General features: G+C 43.8%; 1 protein-coding gene across 3 annotated transcripts; it reads right to left on the reverse strand.

Moving 5' to 3' along the window:
* Nucleotides 1-816: 816 nt before the first annotated feature.
* Nucleotides 817-16730, reverse strand: LOC132469830 (protein-glutamine gamma-glutamyltransferase K-like). 3 transcript variants are annotated; one of them, XM_060067914.1, is made up of 15 exons: nucleotides 16499-16730; nucleotides 16228-16283; nucleotides 12058-12314; nucleotides 10879-11070; nucleotides 9093-9344; nucleotides 8678-8796; nucleotides 8162-8269; nucleotides 5197-5374; nucleotides 4727-4865; nucleotides 4167-4359; nucleotides 3680-3833; nucleotides 2542-2826; nucleotides 2090-2250; nucleotides 1687-1823; nucleotides 817-1424 (listed from the first exon to the last, which is right to left on the reverse strand). In XM_060067914.1, the coding sequence occupies exons 3-15, from the start codon at nucleotides 12311-12313 to the stop codon at nucleotides 1283-1285; spliced, it is 2316 nt and encodes a 771-aa protein (XP_059923897.1). In that variant the 5' UTR covers nucleotide 12314; nucleotides 16228-16283; nucleotides 16499-16730; the 3' UTR covers nucleotides 817-1282. The 3 variants fall into 3 exon arrangements, with proteins under 3 accessions (XP_059923897.1, XP_059923898.1, XP_059923896.1); XM_060067915.1 differs by lacking the exon at nucleotides 16228-16283; XM_060067913.1 differs by lacking the exon at nucleotides 16499-16730 and having other exon boundaries at nucleotides 16228-16492.
* Nucleotides 16731-20104: the final 3374 nt, after the last annotated feature.

The following is a 20104-nucleotide window of genomic DNA, read 5'->3' on the forward strand; positions in this document are numbered from 1 at the left end:
AAAACGCCAAATAGCGAGACAGGGACCAAGGCCTTTGAGATATACCCTTGAAAATATATACATAGTACATGTACTGATATTAATGAATTTTGATGTTGTTAGAACCATTGAATTATCGACATCTGGGTACCATGTAGATGTTGAGAATAAATGATGAAATAAATACCATTTTGAATGTTAAACTAAAAGCTTTGTTGATCATTTTTTTACTCATCTTGGGTACTGAGACATAAACTCTTTCCATATAAAATGCTGTCCTAATGGTAACGTTAGGTGAATTATGCTTGATTACATTTCATGGCACCTTACCCTAAACTCAAATTAGTATCCTTACACTATCGTGTTTGTTATAAACCCTAATCTGGTCTGTGTGGTCTGATTGTGGTTTGAGTGAGAGACCTGAATGAGTGAATATATCTGTGAATATATAGAAGAGCATTAACATAACATGCTTGCAGAGGTTATGGAAATGAATTGTTCCCTTCTGAGTTCCTTCCCATCTAGTGGGGTTAGGGTTCGGGTTAGCAGTGTAAGGGTTAGCAGGGTTAGGGCTAACCCTTTGGAGCGCTGGGCTCCAGCAGGCTGATTGCGACGATTCAAGGCTGCGTTCTGGACTTTGTGTTCAGCTCCTTTTCACTAATTTAGATGTCTTTCAGGGGTTAGGATGTGTGGGCTGATAGGATAGCCAGTTAGCCATTCAGTGGGTAGGGTTAGGGTTATCATCACATCTGCACTCTTTCAGGGGTGCAGATGTGTGGGCTGATAGGATAGCCAGTTAGCCATTCAGTGGGTTGGCGGACCAAAGCCACGAAAATGAATGAGAGATGTGTTTTTTTTAATTACCTTACCTCCATATGTTGTGGCAATACCGTTTCCCCCTGGTTCTGCTACATCAATTTACAGATGAGCCCAGTTTTTGTAGATATTAACTTAAATAATTAATTATCATAATTTAAAATAAATAATTGCATTAAGTAATCATCGCAAGTTATTATAATAGTTATGTATATATTTTAGGGATATAGTAAATAGTAGAACATTTTAAATATTTACAAAAATGAAGGGTTAGGGTTAGGTTAGGGTTATCTGTTATAGGAACCGCTTTTGCCAAAGGTAGCTATATCCAGACATCTGCAGTGGACTTACCATAACTGCATTATAAGAGCATTACTAATATGACTGAATGAAAATGCATTGCAGTTTTAACACTGAGAGACAGTGTCTGGTATGAGGTACAAGCTCTACTGACTTTGTCAATTGTGTGTTCATCCTAATAATCCTCTCACTCGCCCACGAGGACGCTGACCACACCGTGAACCTGTGTGAGCTCTTCACAGTCCAAAGAGGCCAGCAGCTTCCTCGGCCCTGACAGCTTTGGCACAATAGTTTCAATCCGAGAGAACGAGGCCTGGCTGGCGATGTCTCTGTGGAGAAATAATGAAATAATAATATGAATTATAATGAATGATATCCGCACAGGTGTGACAAGATGGAAGAAGATCAAAATAAATAGAGCGAGACACTGAGAAAGTATACTGGTAAAGAGGAAGGGAGAGAGGGGGGGAGGGAGAGGGAGACAGACAGAGACAGAGATATGTATAGAGGAAGGAAGAGTGAGAGAGAAATGTTTTTTCCCTGCGTTTACACTAACTCAGAGAGATTGACTAGGGTTGATCTTTCTCTTACCCAACAGCAATCTTTCGAGTGCTCAGTAGGCCCAGCCCTTCTATGCGCAGCATCACTGCTTTGAGCGTGTGGGGGAGTGGATTGGTGAAGGAGATCTCTGCTTTCATCGTCTTACCTACAGCCGCCTTCCCAATTGGCTACAAGAAATGGCAGAAATAAAGGTTACGTGAAAATCAAATCCCGATCAAATTCCTCCTCCTCCTGACATGTGTGTGTGTGTGTGTGTGTGTGTGTGTGTGTGTGTGTGTGTGTGTGTATATGCGTACATATGGGTTTGCATATGTGTGTGTGTGGGTGTGTGCGTGTGTGTGTGTGTACATGGATACATTTGTTGGTGCATGCACGTTTGTGTGCTGTCAATACGTTTTCCCATTTTAATTGATTTGTTTGAATGTGTGGTCACCTTTATGAGCAGGTCCGGTGTCTTGAGCCGGAAGCTGAACTGTGTTGCCAGGACCTGCTGGGTTTGGCTGACCCGGCCAGAGAGGGTGAGCATCAGGGCAGCCTGGTCAATCAGTTGGCCCTGGTAGGTCTCATACAACAGAGTCCACTCCACACTCGTCACTGCAAACCAGGGGATGATGTGGAGATCAAGAGAGAATAGAGATCTTTTTGCTTGTATTAAAAATCCTTACTTCTTGCAAGACCATGTGTTTTAGTTATGACTCACATTGCTATTTACTATTAATATGCTGTCATTTCACTGTGTTATTTCTCTTCGTTATTGAGATAGTGTCATCAAAACGCAGGTAGCTATAGCCATCTTTCTTCCAGATGTATGAAGGCCGACATTCGGCCATACACACAGCATTTAGCACAGAGGCCTCAGTGCCAAAGGGCAGCAGGTGCTCTCACCACTGTCCGGTGGTAGATCCACCTCTGTCCTGTCCCTGCGCAGGGTGGCCTTGTGGACGCCAGTGTAGTACATGACCGCCACCTGGCTGTGGAGGAAGACACTGCGTTGCTCGGAGCTGCCGTTGGTGAAGGTGATGCTGAGCTCTGCGTCGCTCCCCATGAGCGGACCGTCTCCGTCCAGCGTGACCTGGACTGAGACATCCTCCGCGCTAGGCGCCGAGTAGGTCTCTGGCTTTGAACCGTAGCGAGAGGCTGTTTCCACGGCGATACGCTCCTCCTCTGAGCCTGGGCAAAATCATGTTATACTGAATTAGATATGGTATGAGATTATGATAAACCATATTTATACTGAATTAGATATGGTATGGGATTATGATAAAGCATGTGTATACTGAATTAGATATGGTATGGGATTATGATAAACCATGTGTATACTGAATTAAATATGGTATGGGATTATGATAATGGCTGGGGGGGATAGTTTTCCCCTGAAAAGTGCCTATTCTTTCAATATGAATTTACCAAAGTTTTTGTTTTTATTGATTGTTATACAAGTATGGCCACTTATTATTTCATTCATATTTAAGCGCCATCAGTGCTGGAAAATAATAAATCCTGTGCATTGAAAATGGTAGTCTCAGTCCTGCAGCGAAACTACTCTAGTCAGTAGTATAGAACTGGTGTTTAGGGTTAGGGTTACCCTAACCCTTAGGGCCAACCCCAACTTTAACCGTTAGGTCTAACCCTAACTTTAACCATTAGGGCTAACCCTAACTCTAACCCTAACTTTAACCCTTAGGTCTAACCCTAACTCTAACCCTTAGGGCTAACCCTAACTTTAACCCTTAGGGCTAACCCTAACCCTTAGGGCTAACCCTAACTTTAACCCTTAGCCCTAGCCCTAACCCTTAGGGCTAACCCTAACTTTAACCCTTAGCCCTAACCCTAACTCTAACCCTTAGGGCTAACCCGAACCATAACCCGATTCCACGTTGTTCCTTTAAAATGCTACTTCTGCTACTCGAAGCTCGAGGTATGGCAGGGAAAAGCTAAAAGCTTGGGATTCCAGCCGAGGAGAGGACACTGAGTATTACCGTCTATTATTATTGAGCTACTAATAAAGAGGTGTATTTGATACCTTCAGGCTGTTTATAGAGATGTGTTATATCGTAGCGCTCGTCCGAGCCCACTGCCTTGGTGCTGATGTGGTGGCCCACAATGTGCTTCTCATTGTGGATCTGAGTGAAGGTTCCGTCCAGATTCCTCTGCCAGTAGATCTTGTCACTGTTCACCTGCAGTAGAAAGAGAGACGGAGATAGAGAGGGTGAGAGGGAGAGAGGGAGGTAACACACACTGGTGATTTTTATCACCATTCATATCAAGCTGACGGTGTCCGTCGGGTCATTGATGGATGGGGGGGGTATTTCTATTGTGGAAAATAGGAATTTATGCACTTCTTTTCATATCCTTTTTGTTTTTTCACCGTGATGTTTCCCTCTAAAAGTCCAGTAACATTTGTTTCAATAGACTTGGTAGATGCTACCTATTTCTTCCAATGATCGTGCCCCGTTAGACCAAATGTTCTGCAGTCAGGAATATATTTCATAGATTCTATGTGCACTTACCTCAGCAAAGACAAAGGGGCAGTCATGCTGGAGGTAGACCTGGCCGCTGCGCAGGGCGGTCAGCGGGGCGGGCCCACAGCGGAAGGTGCCCTGGCTGGTCTCCTGGGGTGTGGCGTCCACCGCCTGCCAGCCTCCCATGCCCGGGGGCAGGTCCGGGCGGGACATCCAGCAGTCGTTCCAAACGTGGAAATTCCTTTAAAGGAGGAGAGCGGGCACTGAGTTAACTCTACTCAACCCTTAACTCTACTTAACCCTTAACTCTACTTAACCCTTGACTCTACTTAACCCCTAACTCTACTTCACCCTTAACTCTACTTAACCCTTAACTCTACTTAACCCTTAACTTTACTTAACCCTTAACTTTACTCAACCCTTAACTCTACTTAACCCTTAACTCTACTTAACCCCTAACTCTACTTAACCCCTAACTTTACTTAGCCCTGCAATATTTACATATTCTAATTAGCCGCCTCTAGTCACTCGAGTGGCAGCTTAGTGCAGGTTTAACATTTGATAGAACAGTTTCCCCTCAGCAGAATAACGCTCATTATTATACCCACCAGATGGAGTCCACATTAAGGGAGTCTAAGGGATCAAGGCTCTCATCAAGGTACACGTCTGTCGTCAAGGAGACGTCTGTGTCATGGGCGGAGCTGAAGTTGGTCACGCTGCGGGTGGGAATGCCCAAACATCGCAACACTGCGGAAGAAGAGACATTCATATCAAAACTCTTTACTTATGTATTCAAAGGAGGACACAAGATTATAACCATATTAACAATAACAAAGCAGCTTTATTATTATTAATGATTACATTAAACTCTATTTTGATGTAGGTAAGGAAGGCTATGGCGTTCAGAAGCTAAGAGAATTCTCACAAGTACTTGTAATTCAACGCTGGTTAAATATTGCAGTAACAGCACAACAAAGAAAATCTGAAAAGGACAATGATGTGCCACTATGCAATGCTTTGTCTTATCAACCTCAGTTGCAGAGAAATTGACAGTGTTTGACTTTGACTGAACACTCACCGGTAGTGGTTACGCCAGAGAAGACCCAACACTGGCCATATCTGACGGGCGTCCCCCCACCGTCATGGTAGTTGTTGAGGATCTCCACACTTCCACTCCAGGCTGCGGGAGAGGTCCCGTCTGAATAGTCCCCTGACCAGTTCCCCTCGACCACTCCTGCGTCATCTGGGGAGTTTATCTAAAGACCAGAATATTGTTTTATATACATTGTTTACCGATATCCTGTATCGAAGATGCTGCAGGTCACATTTAAGAGTTGTAAAGAGAGCAAGATTTTGAAACTAATCAACCAAAGAACCGTACCCTGCCTCTCTGCTCCCTCTATCCCTTTGTTTTGTTGTCAGAGATAGCCTTACTGTACGTCCACACCAGGAGCGACCGAATTTTCTCTGCGAATTTTTCTGTTCGCTTTGGTCGCTCAAGTCGCTCATGACGTACAATTCAATTATGCAGACGCATTTAAAGGAGCCGTATGCGTTTAGTAGGCCCTACAGACAGCCATATCAAATATTGAACTCTCCCATACACCTTGGCCATATTGCCGAGACGGTTTTGCTTGTTCGATAAAGTGCTTCGACAACAAGTAGGACAGTGATTCCCCCCAATATAAAAATCCTAAAATGTAGGCTAATTACAACCGAGAACAAAAAACCCTGCGTGCTGTAGTAGTTGAAATATGTTTCACTGATCTGGATCTGCAAATCATGATCTGCACTCATTCGTCGCATTCAAAACAAATAGACGTTAGCGCACATGGCTAATTTGCATACGTGCACAGGACTGGTTGGCTCCGCAAGGCAAATAATGGAACATATCTATCTATCTAGGTCTTTCTGTCTATCTATCTATCAACGCGTGTCTAGTTTTAATGTGATGTATTGTGTGTATGTCCAGTCAGACTTGTTCTGTGTGGTCTTGTAGGCTACTGTCCTGTGTGGGCCGAACCACCTAAATGGATTCCCGACGATTTGTGTCGTTTGGTATTAATAAAGACTTGACTATCTATCTATCTAGACTATTTAATTAAAAATTATTCACCTCAGGCTCCGTGAATAGTGGGGAATAGAGGGATAAAAGACAAGAGATATATCCCTTGTCATTTATCCCTCGTCTTGTCGATTAGTTTGTTTATGTGACGGTTTTGTTTAAAGCATGCTACACGCGATTGGTTGGTTAGATTGGTGGCATGTAGAGCAAATTATAATGATTCCCGCTTAAATACGAACGTTCTAGATGTAGCCTATAAATTCTCCCGCTTATCATCACTTGATATCCAAACCACTATGGCGTTTCGATCTCTGAACTGAAAAAGGGTGGGTTCGTACAACACCGGGTGCCCAGTTACAGCCGCGATTAATACTTCAGCCGACATTTTGTTCAGTGAGTGAATAAAGGTAGGTAGGAACCAAAGTGCCTGCCGATGTTCCCTGGGATCCACGCAAGCGAAGAGCGTCTACATTCCGATTGGCTGTCATTGTTTGGTCGCTGAAGCGAATAATAGTCATTTGCATAAAGTTAAAAAGTTTTCAACTTCTTTTTGACGCTCTGGTCGCTCAACTTTGGCCGCTGGTAGCGTTGGTCGCTTTGGTCGCTTTGGTCGCTCTTGCCCATAGAAAGTGAATGACTTCCGGCGATTTGGTCGCTCAATTCGCTTCTGGTGTGGACGGACAGTTACCCGGGGATTCCACCGGACGCGTTACGGCAACGTTACGGCTGCGGCACGTCTTGGCCGCGACTTTTCCCTGCTTGCATTTCCACCGGGCGCGTTACGGCAGCGCAACGTGCGTTGCGAGCCAGCCGTATTCACGCGAGATCACGCGATAATCCTAAACCTAATGTACTCAACTTCCACTCCCAAAACGACTGCAATTAAATGCCACCCTTTGTCCTTCCGGCCATTGCCCTTATAAAAAGGATGATTTGGTACATAAATGACGTTGTGATAGGCTACATGAGCTGAGTATTGTGTTTTATTTTGAAAATTGACAGGATGCTCTATGGCTTTTACTTTTTCTCTTCCTGCCCTGCTCGATCTGCTCTGTTGAAATTGACGCGGTTCAGCAACGGCTTGCGGCAAAAATAGAAATGCTACGGAATGATAGCGCTGCGGCACGGCGAGCCGCTCCTGGGACGTTGCTGAGACGTTCCGCAGCCGCGCCCGGTGGAAATGGTCTCATTGATTAGAGTGGAACCTATCTGCTGCGGTGACCGCGGCCAAGACGTGCCGCTGCCGTAACGTTGCCGTAACGCGTCCGGTGGAATCAAGCCTTAAGACACTCCCCCTCCCTGCGACCTAAGTAAGGGATAATGTATAGAACGCCAGTCATTATCGAGAAAATAAGCCCCGACAGGGCGAACAGGACACCGATGCTTTATGACTTTCAGGAGAAAGTCATAAAGCAGTGGCATGATATATAGCGTCATTTACATTAAGAGGGGGGTTTGTCCCTTTTCAAAAGGTCAAACATATAATTTCGTGCGATGCACAAAGATGCTCACAAGTAATTTGCAAGTCCAAGTCAAGTCTCAAGTCTTTGGTCACAAGTCTAAATAAAGTCTCAAGTCTTAAGAGTTTTTTTAAATAACTGATACTGATTCCGAGCCTAATTCTGATTCTGATAACAAAGAGTCTGACATTTCATTAAGGTTAAAGAAGAGATTGTTCTCGACTCCAAAATCTCGAGTACGAGTCGATTCTCAAGTCTTTTGAGGATGAGTCTCAAGTCAAGTCTCATGTCACTGTGTTTGTGACTTAAATGCAATTAAAAATCGAAATCGCAAACTTGTGCATATAGAGCTTTCATTAGAATATACAACAATGCACACAGTATCTATGAATGTCTGTCACAAAGTAACATCAAGTCTGATCAAGTATTAGGACTGGCGTAATGATGTATGATACAGAACTAGGACTGGAGATGGGATGAAATTCCAGCCCTCTTAATGTTGTGTACATGTGTCTCACCATGGCTGAAACAACTCGAACAATGTTAACGGGGCTGCCCCAACCAGACGCAGGGGTCCCACTCTTCTCCAGGACAAAGAGGCAAGAGGCGAGCATTCCTCCACTGAACTAAAAGTAAACCAATGGGGACAGGGTTAGGCATTAGACAGCCCTCAATAGGGTTAGGGTTAGGCATTAGACAGCCCAAAATAGTCAGAATGTTGTAGGAATAATGGACGAACATTAAGATTAGTCAGCACCAATAGAGATCAAGGGTTTGTGTGTGATTAAGAATGAAAAAGCTAAGGAAGTTTGAAGCTTTGCATTCAACACATTTAATTAGGGTTACTCAAGTGCTATTGGATCATGAGTTTACCCTTAACATAACCAAATCAGTTTCTCGCCATGGCTGAGTTTCTGAATATACCATCCTTAATAACCACCACATGCTGTCCAGGTAAACCCTCACCTGTCCGAAGTTAGGGATAGGGTTAACCCTAACCCTAACCACCACATACTGTCCAGGTAAACCCTCACCTGTCCAAAGTTCCATGTCCGCACTCCTATCTGCTGCTCAGTGCCGTAGTATAGCCTCCCGATATCGTTCAGAACGTACTCCTTCCTCTCCTCCTCCTCATCCATGAACACTGCATCGTCTGACATTGCAAAATCGTTTTCTGTTCATTTTCCCTAGTGAAAGTGGGCTAGCATCTTTTTTTAGATTACAGTTTCATTTTGGTGTGGTTAAAGGGATGTTTAATTCTCCTGCTGGTTAGGCTGATGATTAACTTCCAGTTTGCCAACAGTGCAAACCAATCTTATAAAATTATACTGAATTACATAATTGCTATAATATGAAGCTAATTAAATAGTATGGCAGATGGCAGGACATATATTTGGTATGACTTGGAGGCATGGTACCTGCCTCAGCAGTGGGGTTTCGTTGCCTTACCTTCACACCATGGATTAAACAACATGTAGATGTTATCGGCTGGCTGATGTATTGAAGTGAGCTCCGCCTCTTGTCCTGATGTCACCACGCTGAGACGGTAAATACCAATCACCGCCGTGGGGATGGAGTTCACAGACAGCTGCACCCGGTCGCCTTCTTCTTTGACTATCTTAGCCTCCCAGCGGTCGTCCTGCAGCTCGTCCACTAGAGGAATGATGGCCAGAGTTCCCTTCGGCACTTCTGGAGCAGCTCCTGAGAGAAACACATGAATGCAGGAGTGATGAACTGGGTCATAACAGCCTACTTAATCACATGGAATACAGGAGTCTCGGTCGCAACATTGATGAATTGGGTCATAGCAGCCTACTTGTCAGAAAGAGGTCTTGATTGACATGCAAGCACGACCAATCACACGAGCAGTCCTGAGTCCCGCATTATAACAAACAAGATTTAAAATATGAATTACAAAAATGACTCAGTAGTCAATCTAAGATATCCCGCCAGACTAATTTATATCATGGATATAATCATACAAATAAACAAAAGACACGTGTACCACCTGAGCTCAGTCTATGTGCGCGACAACTGAAAAGCCAGTGAGAATCGTGTGTTCAGTCTCTTGAAGATGCAGCATGGCTGAATTTCCTCTATGTGTCAGAAGTCCAGGATGAGCCACAAGTTAAGGAAGCTGTGGCTAATATCTCACACACACACACACACACACACACACACACACACACACACACACACACAAAAAAAACAACTACGACACTAACAACAAAAGCCTTACATCTACGGACCCTGCCTCACCCGCAAAGCAACCAGCCTTGTGTGTGACCCCAGCCACCCCTCAGCATAGTGGGGGACCCCAGCCACCCCTCAGCATAGTGGGGGACCCCAGCCACCCCTCAGCATAGTGGGGGACCCCAGCCACCCCTCAGCATAGTGGGGGACCCCAGCCACCCCTCAGCCTTGTGCGTGACCCCAGCCACACCTCAGCCTTGTGCGTGACCCCAACCACCCCTCCAGCCCCTCCAGCCCCTTCAGCCTCCTGCCGTCTGGGAGGCAGTTAGCAGCCTCCGGGCCGGCTCCAGCAGACTGGGAAACAGATTTTTTCACCAGGCTGTCCGGAAGCTCAACTCTCTTCACTCTCCCCCACAAACTCTGGAGTCTGAAGCCCCCTCCCATTTGCCCCCAGAAACTTTTACATTTACTTTTCAAACTTTATTTTATAAATACCGTTTTGTTTTGCCTACCTTTACACCATTAAGAATTATTTATCACCATTTCGAATTTATTTATTGTAAATATTAAAAAACAGTATTTTATTGAAATCAACTGAATTCAATGAGGAACATGTTACAGTGCATTTCAGGTATTACTGAATTTAAAATAATTGTAATAATAATATCACAAATTATATAATCTTCTATACTTTAAGCCTTAGAGCATATCTATGCACCTGAAAGGGTTAAGGTGGCTGCATCATGTCAATCCTTTTTGTTATTTTAATACTATTTAAATATATTTATATACTACATTTAAATCCAGAGACTAGGTCATTTCAATTGCTACTGTGTGACCCTCTTTCAGGTACCCTTTTTTTTATATTCCTCATCTGCATCAGTGGATGTAGGTGACTGAATAATGTATCACTATAAAAGGCATGTACTTTCATTGCTTCAATGGAAATACTTTTGTGTTCCCATGTTCATGCTCCATTAAACCAAATACTTTGCTCTCAAAGAAGGATCTAACAATGAGCTATTTTTCCTAACTGGCTGACCTGTTTTAAGTTCCAGGTGAAGTTTGTCGGTGGTAGGGTCAAAAGGTCGTGAAAGGTTGAGCCACATCAGGAAGGTCTGTCCCCGGCGCAGGATGAGGTCATCCCCATCGTACAGATCTGTGTGGTGCTCTTTACGATTCTGCTTGGATTGTTCACTCATCAGGTCCACTGAATTCACCTTCACAATGTGAGCTGTAAGAGAAAGAAAAGTCAAAGAAAGTCAAAGAAAAAAAAGTTTTTGTGTGTAGATGAAGGTGGGAAAGGGTGACCCACCCCACTGGTCAAACACATCAGAGTCCCAGCAGGATGAGCTAATCCTAACCTTAACCCCCTAACCCCAACCCTAACGCCCTAACCCTTCACCCTAACCCTAACCTTCACCCTAACCCTAACGCCCTAACCTTCACCCTAACCCTAACACCCTAACCTTCACCCTAACCTTAACACCCCAACCCTAACACCCTAACCCTTCACCCTAACCTTAACCCCCTAACCCTAACGCGCTAACCTTCACCCTAACCCTAAACTCACCCTAACCCTAACCCTAACGCCCTAACCTTCACCCTAACCCTAACGCCCTAACCTTCACCCTAACCCTAACCCTAACGCCCTAACCTTCACCCTAACCCTAACGCCCTAACCTTCACCCTAACCCTAACCCTAACGCCCTAACCTTCACCCTAACCCTAACGCCCTAACCTTCACCCCAACCCTAACGCCCTAACCTTCACCCTAACCCTAACGCCCTAACCTTCAGACACCTCAGATTCCCAGCCTGTTGAGCTTCCATCCTCAGCGTTGCATGTGTCGCCAGCGCTTTTTTATGAGTTGGCTGTTGAAGCCCAATCTAGTATTGATGCTATCCAGTGCATGGCAGACTTTATCTTCCATTCTTCACACAGACACTGAACTCAAAGTTCAAACTATGTCTACTTTTACCCATGCTGATGCTGACGAAGCACGTCAAACAAGATAACAGCTTTGTTTGACGTTTGACAGCCAATGCATCTAAATGCTAATGGCTTCCTCCATTTCTAAACCAAAATAAACGTTGCATGAGCTAAAACCCCTGATCAAGTATCCGATGCTTTGCTGATCGATCATATTGCATTAACCCCTTGACTCCCTGACGTGTGCCTGATATGAGCTCTGTGAGACCGAGGGTAAACGTGCTGCTACCGTCGTGCTGATCGCCACCGTGGGGCTTCTGGCCGCCCCCTCCGTCAGGTTTCTCCTCCTCGTCGACCCCTGTCATCTCAGTGTCCGTGATGTCGTCCACCTCAGGCTGGCGAAACAACCCAGGGCAGACCTGACGCATCCACCGACAACAACCGCCTCGCTCCACCTGGTCCTCCTCCACCTCCTCCTCCACCGGTTCCAGCGTGACCCCGGGGAAACGCCCCAGCACTGTCCGGTCCCGCGCGTTCACAGGCATCCTGAGAAACAAAACACAATCAAACACGTGTTCGGGAGTATACTGCCGTTTTACAAGTGTTTCTCTTTAGCTTTGTGGCGTAGATCATGTTTCATTCTTGTTGGAATCAGTTATTGTGAACAGATGTGCCTGAGGAGGGGCACTGCGGTGTGGAGCGATACCATCAGATGGTGTCTGGGAGAGTGGCTCTGGAGGGTTAGGGCTAACCCTAACCCCAGTGGAGGGTTAGGGCTAACCCTAACCCTCCACTGGGGTTAGTGTTATCCCTAACCATTACCCTAACCCCAGTGGAGGGTTAGGGTAATGGTTAGGGATAACCCTAACCCTCCACTGGGGTTAGGGTTATCCCTAACCCCAGTGGAGGGAGGGTTTAAGAGAACGGTTGGAATCTTTCAGTTGGATTCTTTCAAAATGAACCTCGCTATGGTTATTCCAAATGACCTGTCGAAACCATGCTAGAAACCAAACCCTTATGTTCTGTAAGATAAAGGTTATGACATCAGAACTCAACCATCCAGTTCATCACACCCAGTTAAGATGTACACGCACGCGCACGCATACACGCACGCACGCACGCACGCACGCACGCACACACACACACACACACACACACACACACACACACACACACACACACACACACACACACACACACACACACACACACACACACACACACACACACACACACACACAAAAGGCCCTTTGCCACAGTGTCTGCATTCCTGTTCCTCAAAGTGACAATATTAAGCAACAGAAGACTTAAGACTCATTCCTCAGGCATACGTCGACGAAGATAAGCCAACAGAAACACAAAAGAAAATAAGGTTGTGATGTTTATCGAAAGCTGGGTGTGTTTCTCATTGCAAAGACAAAAACATCCGATGGAAAATAATCTGTGATTAGGAGCATGACTGGATTTTCATGAATTGCAATGTGTAACACTTGCGATTAGCTATATGGAACACACACACACACACACACACACACACACACACACACACACACACACACACACACACACACACACACACACACACTAACTTCTCCTAAGAGCATCCATAACACTTGTAATTCTTGGCAGGCAAAATTGACTCGATAGCTTTCTTAGCTAACTAAATAATCTAGTGAGACAGAGGGCCCTATTAGCCCGGTCCAACCAGACTATCGTACTTCATTTCATTTGTACAGAAGGTCTGGAACTGCCCAATTGACAAACGTTCACTCAATTGGAGGCGGGTGTCTGTTGACATTTTAAAATGATTGGATCTGCCCAGTGCCACTCTGGATCTGCCATAACCAATCGCATAGCGTTTGGTCGTGACGTATGTCGTGCGACGGGACCGGCTCCTTCACCACTGACGGAGCCAGCTGGAAAATCTAACTTTTCCCGAACCCGGTGGGGAGAAGTGCCACAACATCATGACCACCATTGCTCCGGCTTTAATTTATCGATATTCGGCAGAGATCCCACAACAGACCGAACAGCTTCTCTCATATCTTTCTCCATTGTCTTCCTGGTCTTCCTCTGACTACAACTGAAACTGGCGCGCGACCTCGACCTCATCGTTCTCAGCCACTCCTTCTGTTCGCTGATTGGACCGCCAAAAATATGGCTTCCAAGGAAACCATGCATATGAAGCAGACCCAGACCTAGTACTGAAGTGAAATGAAAATTGAGCGGAAGTAGGTAGGTGGGCGGTGCCAGGCTAGGGCCCTATCTTGCATCTGGCGCAATTGACTTAATCACTGGTGCATGTGTCGTTGCTAGTTTGCAACTGGCGCAGAGCGTTCTTTTCCCTCCTGCACCTCGCATCGGTATATTAGGGAATGATCTTGCGCCCCAAGGGGCGGTTCCGCCGGTTCGGCGAAAGGAGGAGGCGTGTTCTGGCGCAAACGTTCCCTGGTGCTATCTTGCAGAATCAGAAACGCTTGCGTTGCAAACTAGGAAATACCTGGTTTAAAGTCAGTGGGGCGTTGTTCAGATGCTATTTTAAGGGCGCATGCATAATGTTGCTTGTGCACCTCGCGCATACACTTTGCTTCTCTCATCTACCTAGCTACACATTCTTGGCAAATTATTTGGAAAAGAACAGCTGATAGTGTTAATAAGTTAGGGTTAGGGTTAAGTTGTGGAAGAAAACCTTATTCCATGTGTGAATTAGGCCATATTATTTGGCCATAAACTGAGCCATTTGAAGTTTGAAATTCATGTGCATCTGTCTCATCGGAGACTGCAGACGCGCTGTCAAAATATCAACTCGTCAGATTCAAATGAGCTCATGGCTCTTAAAGGGGATGGGAGCTGGCACTCTCATTGGCTTATTGCACGTTACGCCCAAACCACACCTACGGGTAATAGGCTACTTCAGTCCAACCCTTTTTAGATATGTGCCGGGCGCAAGAGTCATTTTTCGCGCTGGTAAATTAGCGACATCGCCGTAGAACAGCCCACAAAGCTACTTGCGCTTGCTGCTTCTCACTTGCGTTTCAGACCGTTAAAATAGGGCCCAGAGAGTTAAACTATCTTTCTATACATTAGCTTTTGATTGCAGTTAACTTCGTCTTTACACCCACTGTGTAGGTTCAATTTGAGTTAAAAAGAAAGTTTGGGATACTTGTGTGTAACCTTTCACAGAAAGAGTCCATTCTATCGTTGTGTGTTACAACATAGTGCTACCCTAAAACCTGTCTAAAAAAATGAGTCTGTAACAGTTAGTTTTTTAATGTTCATAGATTCCATATCTTTTTTGCAGAAAATGAAGAGCCTACCAGAGTCTAGCTGCCCCTGAAGGCAAGGAATTCACCAGAACTCGTTTGTAAAGTGTGAGAAATAGTTTAAGTATGTTTGAAATCCCAAAAGCCCCTGCTAAGTCATTTTCCAAATAATTTACCAAGAATGTGTGGCTAGGTAGACGATAGAAGCAAAGTGTATGCGCGAGGTGCACAAGCGACATCATGCATGCGCCCTTAAAATAGTATCTGAACAACGCGCCACTGACTTTAAACCAGGTATTTCCTGGTTTGCGGCACGTAGATGTAGCTGCACCTCTGTGCAGGTCAGACCAGACTGATGCACTCTGAATACGCAAACCTCTTCAGCTACTTTTATCCAAATCTAACCCTTTATTAAATGCCAAATCAAATAGCCATCAGTAACCAACAATCCCTTAATGTATTAATTTCTCATTCATACCTATTTGGTAGGCTTTCTTGGATGGATGGATGGATGGATGGATGGATGGATGTTTGGTTGTTTGGTTGTTTGGTTGTTTGGTTGTTTGGATGGATGGATGGATGGATGGATGGATGTTTGGTTGTTTGGATGTTTGGTTGTTTGGATGGATGGATGGATGGATGGATGGATGGATGGATGGATGGATGGATGGATGGATGGATGGATGGATGGATGGATAAATAGGTTACGTATGGATGTACAGATGAGTTATGGTTAGGGTTTTCAGTCTACCTGTATTATCAGCAAGATATCTAACATCACGCTTGATAACTACTGACAGGTCTAAAAATAAGAGAAATTACAATAAATAGCTGTAGGTTGATTTAGCTGAGACTAAATAGTTCAATAGTAAGATAGTTTGAGATTAGCCTCTAAACAGTATAACTTTTACTCCTCTCAAAAAATGATAATGTTTATCTGCAGGGAATATTTCTGCCCCCCTTTAGGGCATATGTCTATGTGTATTTAATTCACGAAGAGAAGCACACACACACACACACACACACACACACACACACACACACGGCTGCATTCGTATCTTGCAAAATATCAAAACAGATAATTGCCTAAAGAAAACATGAAAAACAATTCAGTAGCACTCAGATAAAGCTCATAATTATTTTCTTGATGCTAGGGTATTAACACTGTGAATGTGATACAATACAAAAAAACTCACTCAGAAGTGTGTAGATATATTTGCTCGGAACGTCCTCCGCTTCTTCAGAACCAACACTGATACATACAGCTAATCTTCTGAACAAGTAGATAGGCTTCCATTCATTCGTTCCTTTTTATATAGTGCCTCTGGGGGCACGTCCCAACTCGTAAATATCAGACATGACAACGTGTGAACGCGAGACAATGCATGTGGTTAAACAAGTTATTGTGGAAGTTGACTTGATAAAAATGAACACAAACGACAGTGGTGAAGGTAGTGAGTCACTCACGTGCAGGTTATTGTTGAATTATGGATTTTCTTGAGTGGCCTACATTCTCCTTTTTGTATTGTGGTCAATTTATGAACTACAATTAAGTAAACTCAATACAATACCCTTATCTAGTGTGCAGTGATTAAAGGTGTAATGTGTAGCGAATAAAGGTGTAGTGTGTAGTGAATAAAGATGTATTGTAGCGTGTTAGTGCAGTGAATAAAGGTTTACTGGTCCTGCCCCTTCAAACCAAACCTTTTCTTTGTTAGAATGTGTGTGCGACACACTTACTCACATGCACGTAAACTAACACATCTACACAACCACACCCACCCACACACATCAGCTGAGGAAGGGTTAGGTAAATTGAAACAACTCATGAATCTCCCCACGTCGTCCGACGACTTCGCAGTTAGGATAGAGATCCAAGGCAAGGCACTGGCCGGCGCTTGTTATTCATGGCCTTAATGTCCTCATATGCTTTGACCCGTTATTTAGAATGAGCTTTCGTTTTTCCGGTTTTGGACTTTTTTTCGGGTCGATGCGTTGTTTGTTTTGGTTTCTGAGAGAGGATAGATTTTTCCTTTTTGTTTGTTTGGTTGGTGTTAAGATGGGATAGATTTTCCGTTAGTGTTACTCGGTTGGTTCGAAGGTAGGATAGATTTTTCCTTTTGTTTGTTCGGTTGGTGTTAGAACAGGAAAGATTTTTCTTTTTTAGTGTTATTTGGTTGGTTTTTAACAAAGGATAGATTTTATATTTTTTGTTCTAAAGCTTTGGTTTATGTTATTTTGAAAAATCTCTTCAAGAACTGCAGGACATGTCATCAGTTGTGGTCCCCAGGATCATCGAGTGTTTCGGCCGTTATCACAAGACACTCTCACCCGAGGGAGGCCCTCCCGAGGTCGATCAACTCTCGGGAATGTCCTACAACTCCTCAAGAACTTTTTCCTTTTTATAAGGTTTGTTTGGTTGGTGTTAAAACAGGAACGACTTTTCCTTTTAGTGTTGCTCGGTTGGGTTTAAGAAAGGATAGTTTTTTTTGTTTGTTTAAAGATTGTTAGTGTTTACTCGTTTGGTGCTTTATAAGGTTAAAGGTTTAAGGGTTGGGATAGATACCGGGTTAAAGGTTTAGGGAATATGTTTTAAAGGTCAAGGTTAGGGTTAGGGTTAGGTTAAGAGCCATCTACCACTTTTGAAAAACGGCATTTTTGAGCTAGTTCGGGCATACAGAGGGGCGTGCGAATTCGGCGACCACCCTCGGATAGGTCTAGGCCCAGCGGACTTGCTCAAAAAATGTGGCACCCCTGGTGTTTTTTTTGGGTTAGGGTTAGGGTTAGGGTTAGGGTTAGGGTTAGGGTTAGGGTTAGGTTAAGAGCCATCTACCACTTTTTAAAAACGGCATTTTTGAGCTAGTTCGAGAACGCAGCGGTGCATGGGAATTCGGCGACCACCCATGGATAGGTCTAGGCCCAGCGGACTTGCTCAAAAAATGTGGCGCCCCTGGCGTTTTTTTTGGGTACTGCAATTTCGATTTTCAAGTTTAAAAGTGAAGCGTTTTTTTTTTTGAGCGGTGCATGGGAATTTGGGATAGTGCCAGTGGTAGCCCTTGGGCCCCTCTTCATCCCCTATAAATTTGGCGCCCCTAGTGGCAACTTTTTTTAACATGGGAAAACAGCTATAATCGACCTCACGGGAGCTGAGGTCGGATCATGGGAACAAGGTTCCTATGGTTGGTAGGTATTAATGAGGCGGACCTTTGTGCAAAGTTTTGGGCACCTGGTGGCTTGTTTTGGTATAGAAAATCGCATTTGAAGTTTTTCACTAAACGCGGGAAAAAGGGGTGTTACCTTTTTTTTTTTTTTTTTTTTTTTTGGTGTGGAAGGTTTTCTGGGCTCCATCTACATGTGTGCGAAGTTTTGGAGTTGTAGCTCACTTCCTTCACATAGCTACCGTTGACTCCAATGTAAAAATACTTAGAAAAATTTCAGAAAATTTTGTGAAAATTGGTTAAAAGTGTGGAGTCCCCATAGAAAGTGTATTGGAGCACGTTTTAGGCCATTTTGAGTCGTTTGGTGGTGGTGGGGGACATTGAAATTTTGTATATATTTTTTTTTAATTTTTTTTTTTTTTTTTTTTTTTTTTTTTTATTTTTTTTTTTTTTTTTTGTTTTTTTTTTTGATTTTTTTTTTTTTTTTTTTAAATAAATTTGAAATTTAATTTTTTTTTTTTTTTTTTTTTTTTTTTTTTTTTCTTTTTTAAGATGGCGGGATGCATGGAGAGGCGGTTATTGCACTTACTTGGTTTGGTGAAGTTGTTATTGCACTTACTTGGTTTGGTGAAGTTGTCTGGTAGAGTCGATCGGGTAGTCTGTGTTGGCTCAAGTCATGTCATGACCCATTCACTGGGTCAAATTGTTTGGGTTAGGGTTTTTTTTTTTTTTTTTTTTTTTCTTACCTTTTTTTAGCTGGGCTCGGTCCGATCCTGAATCTGCAGGAATTATGTTTCTAGCCCCTTCCTAGACCGAGAAAATAACTTAAAACCAATTTTTTTTTTTTTTTGGGTTAGGTTGAGTAGAAGGCACTCAAACATGTGCCGCGCAGCGGCACATGGGAGAGTGCCGAGAGAGTTAATCTTTTTTTTTTTTTTTTTTTTAGTTTTTTATTTGCTGGGCTCGGTCCGATCCTGAATCTGCAGGAATTATGTTTCTAGCCCCTTCCTAGGCCGAGAAAATAACTTAAAACCAATTTCTTTTCTTTTTTTTCTTTTTTTTTGGGTTAGGGTTAGGGAATAAGGCTAATGGTTAAGGTTAGGATTAAGATTAAGATTAAGATTAAGATTAAGGGTTAGGGTTAGGGTTAGGGTTAGGGTTAGGGTTAGGGTTAGGGTTAGGGTTAGGGTTAGGGTTAGGGTTAGGGTTAGGTTAAGAGCCATCTACCACTTTTGAAAAACGGCTTTTTTGAGCTAGTTCGAGAACGCAGCGGTGCATGGGAATTCGGCGACCACCCATGGATAGGTCTAGGCCCAGCGGACTTGCTGAAAAAATGTGGCGCCCCTGGCGTTTTTTTTGGGTACTGCAATTTCTATTTTAAAAGTTCAAAGTGAAGCGTTTTTTTTTTTGAGCGGTGCATGGGAATTTGGGATAGTGCCAGTGGTAGCCCTTGGGCCCCTCTTCATCCCCTCGAAATTTGGCGCCCCTAGTGGCAACTTTTTTTAACATGGGAAAACAGCTATAATCGACCTCACGGGAGCTGAGGTTGGATCATGGGAACAAGGTTCCTATGGTTGGTAGGTATTAATGAGGCGGACCTTTGTGCCAAATTTTGGGCACCTGGTGGCTTGTTTTGGTATAGAAAATCGCATTTGAAGTTTTTCACTAAACGCGGGAAAAAGGGGTGTTACCTTTTTTTTTTTTTTTTTTTTTTTTGGTGTGGAAGGTTTTCTGGGCTCCATCTACATGTGTGCGAAGTTTTGGAGTTGTAGCTCACTTCCTTCACATAGCTACCGTTGACTCCAATGTAAAAATACTTAGAAAAATTTCAGAAAATTTTGTGAAAATTGGTTAAAAGTGTGGAGTCCCCATAGAAAGTGTATTGGAGCACGTTTTAGGCCATTTTGAGTCGTTT

This window comes from Gadus macrocephalus, chromosome 12, assembly GCF_031168955.1.
Source record: "Gadus macrocephalus chromosome 12, ASM3116895v1".
Taxonomy (NCBI): Eukaryota; Metazoa; Chordata; class Actinopteri; order Gadiformes; family Gadidae; genus Gadus; species Gadus macrocephalus.

Coding starts and splice junctions, on each gene's coding strand:
- LOC132469830 (XM_060067915.1), bottom strand. CDS start 12,313: ATGCCTGTGAACGCGCGGGACCGGACAGTGCTGGGGCGTTTCCCCGGG. Junction 4,360..4,726: donor CTTAATGTGGACTCCATCTG/GTGGGTATAATA, acceptor CCTCCTTTAAAG/GAATTTCCACGTTTGGAACG. Junction 1,425..1,686: donor ACTCGAAAGATTGCTGTTGG/GTAAGAGAAAGA, acceptor ATTTCTCCACAG/AGACATCGCCAGCCAGGCCT.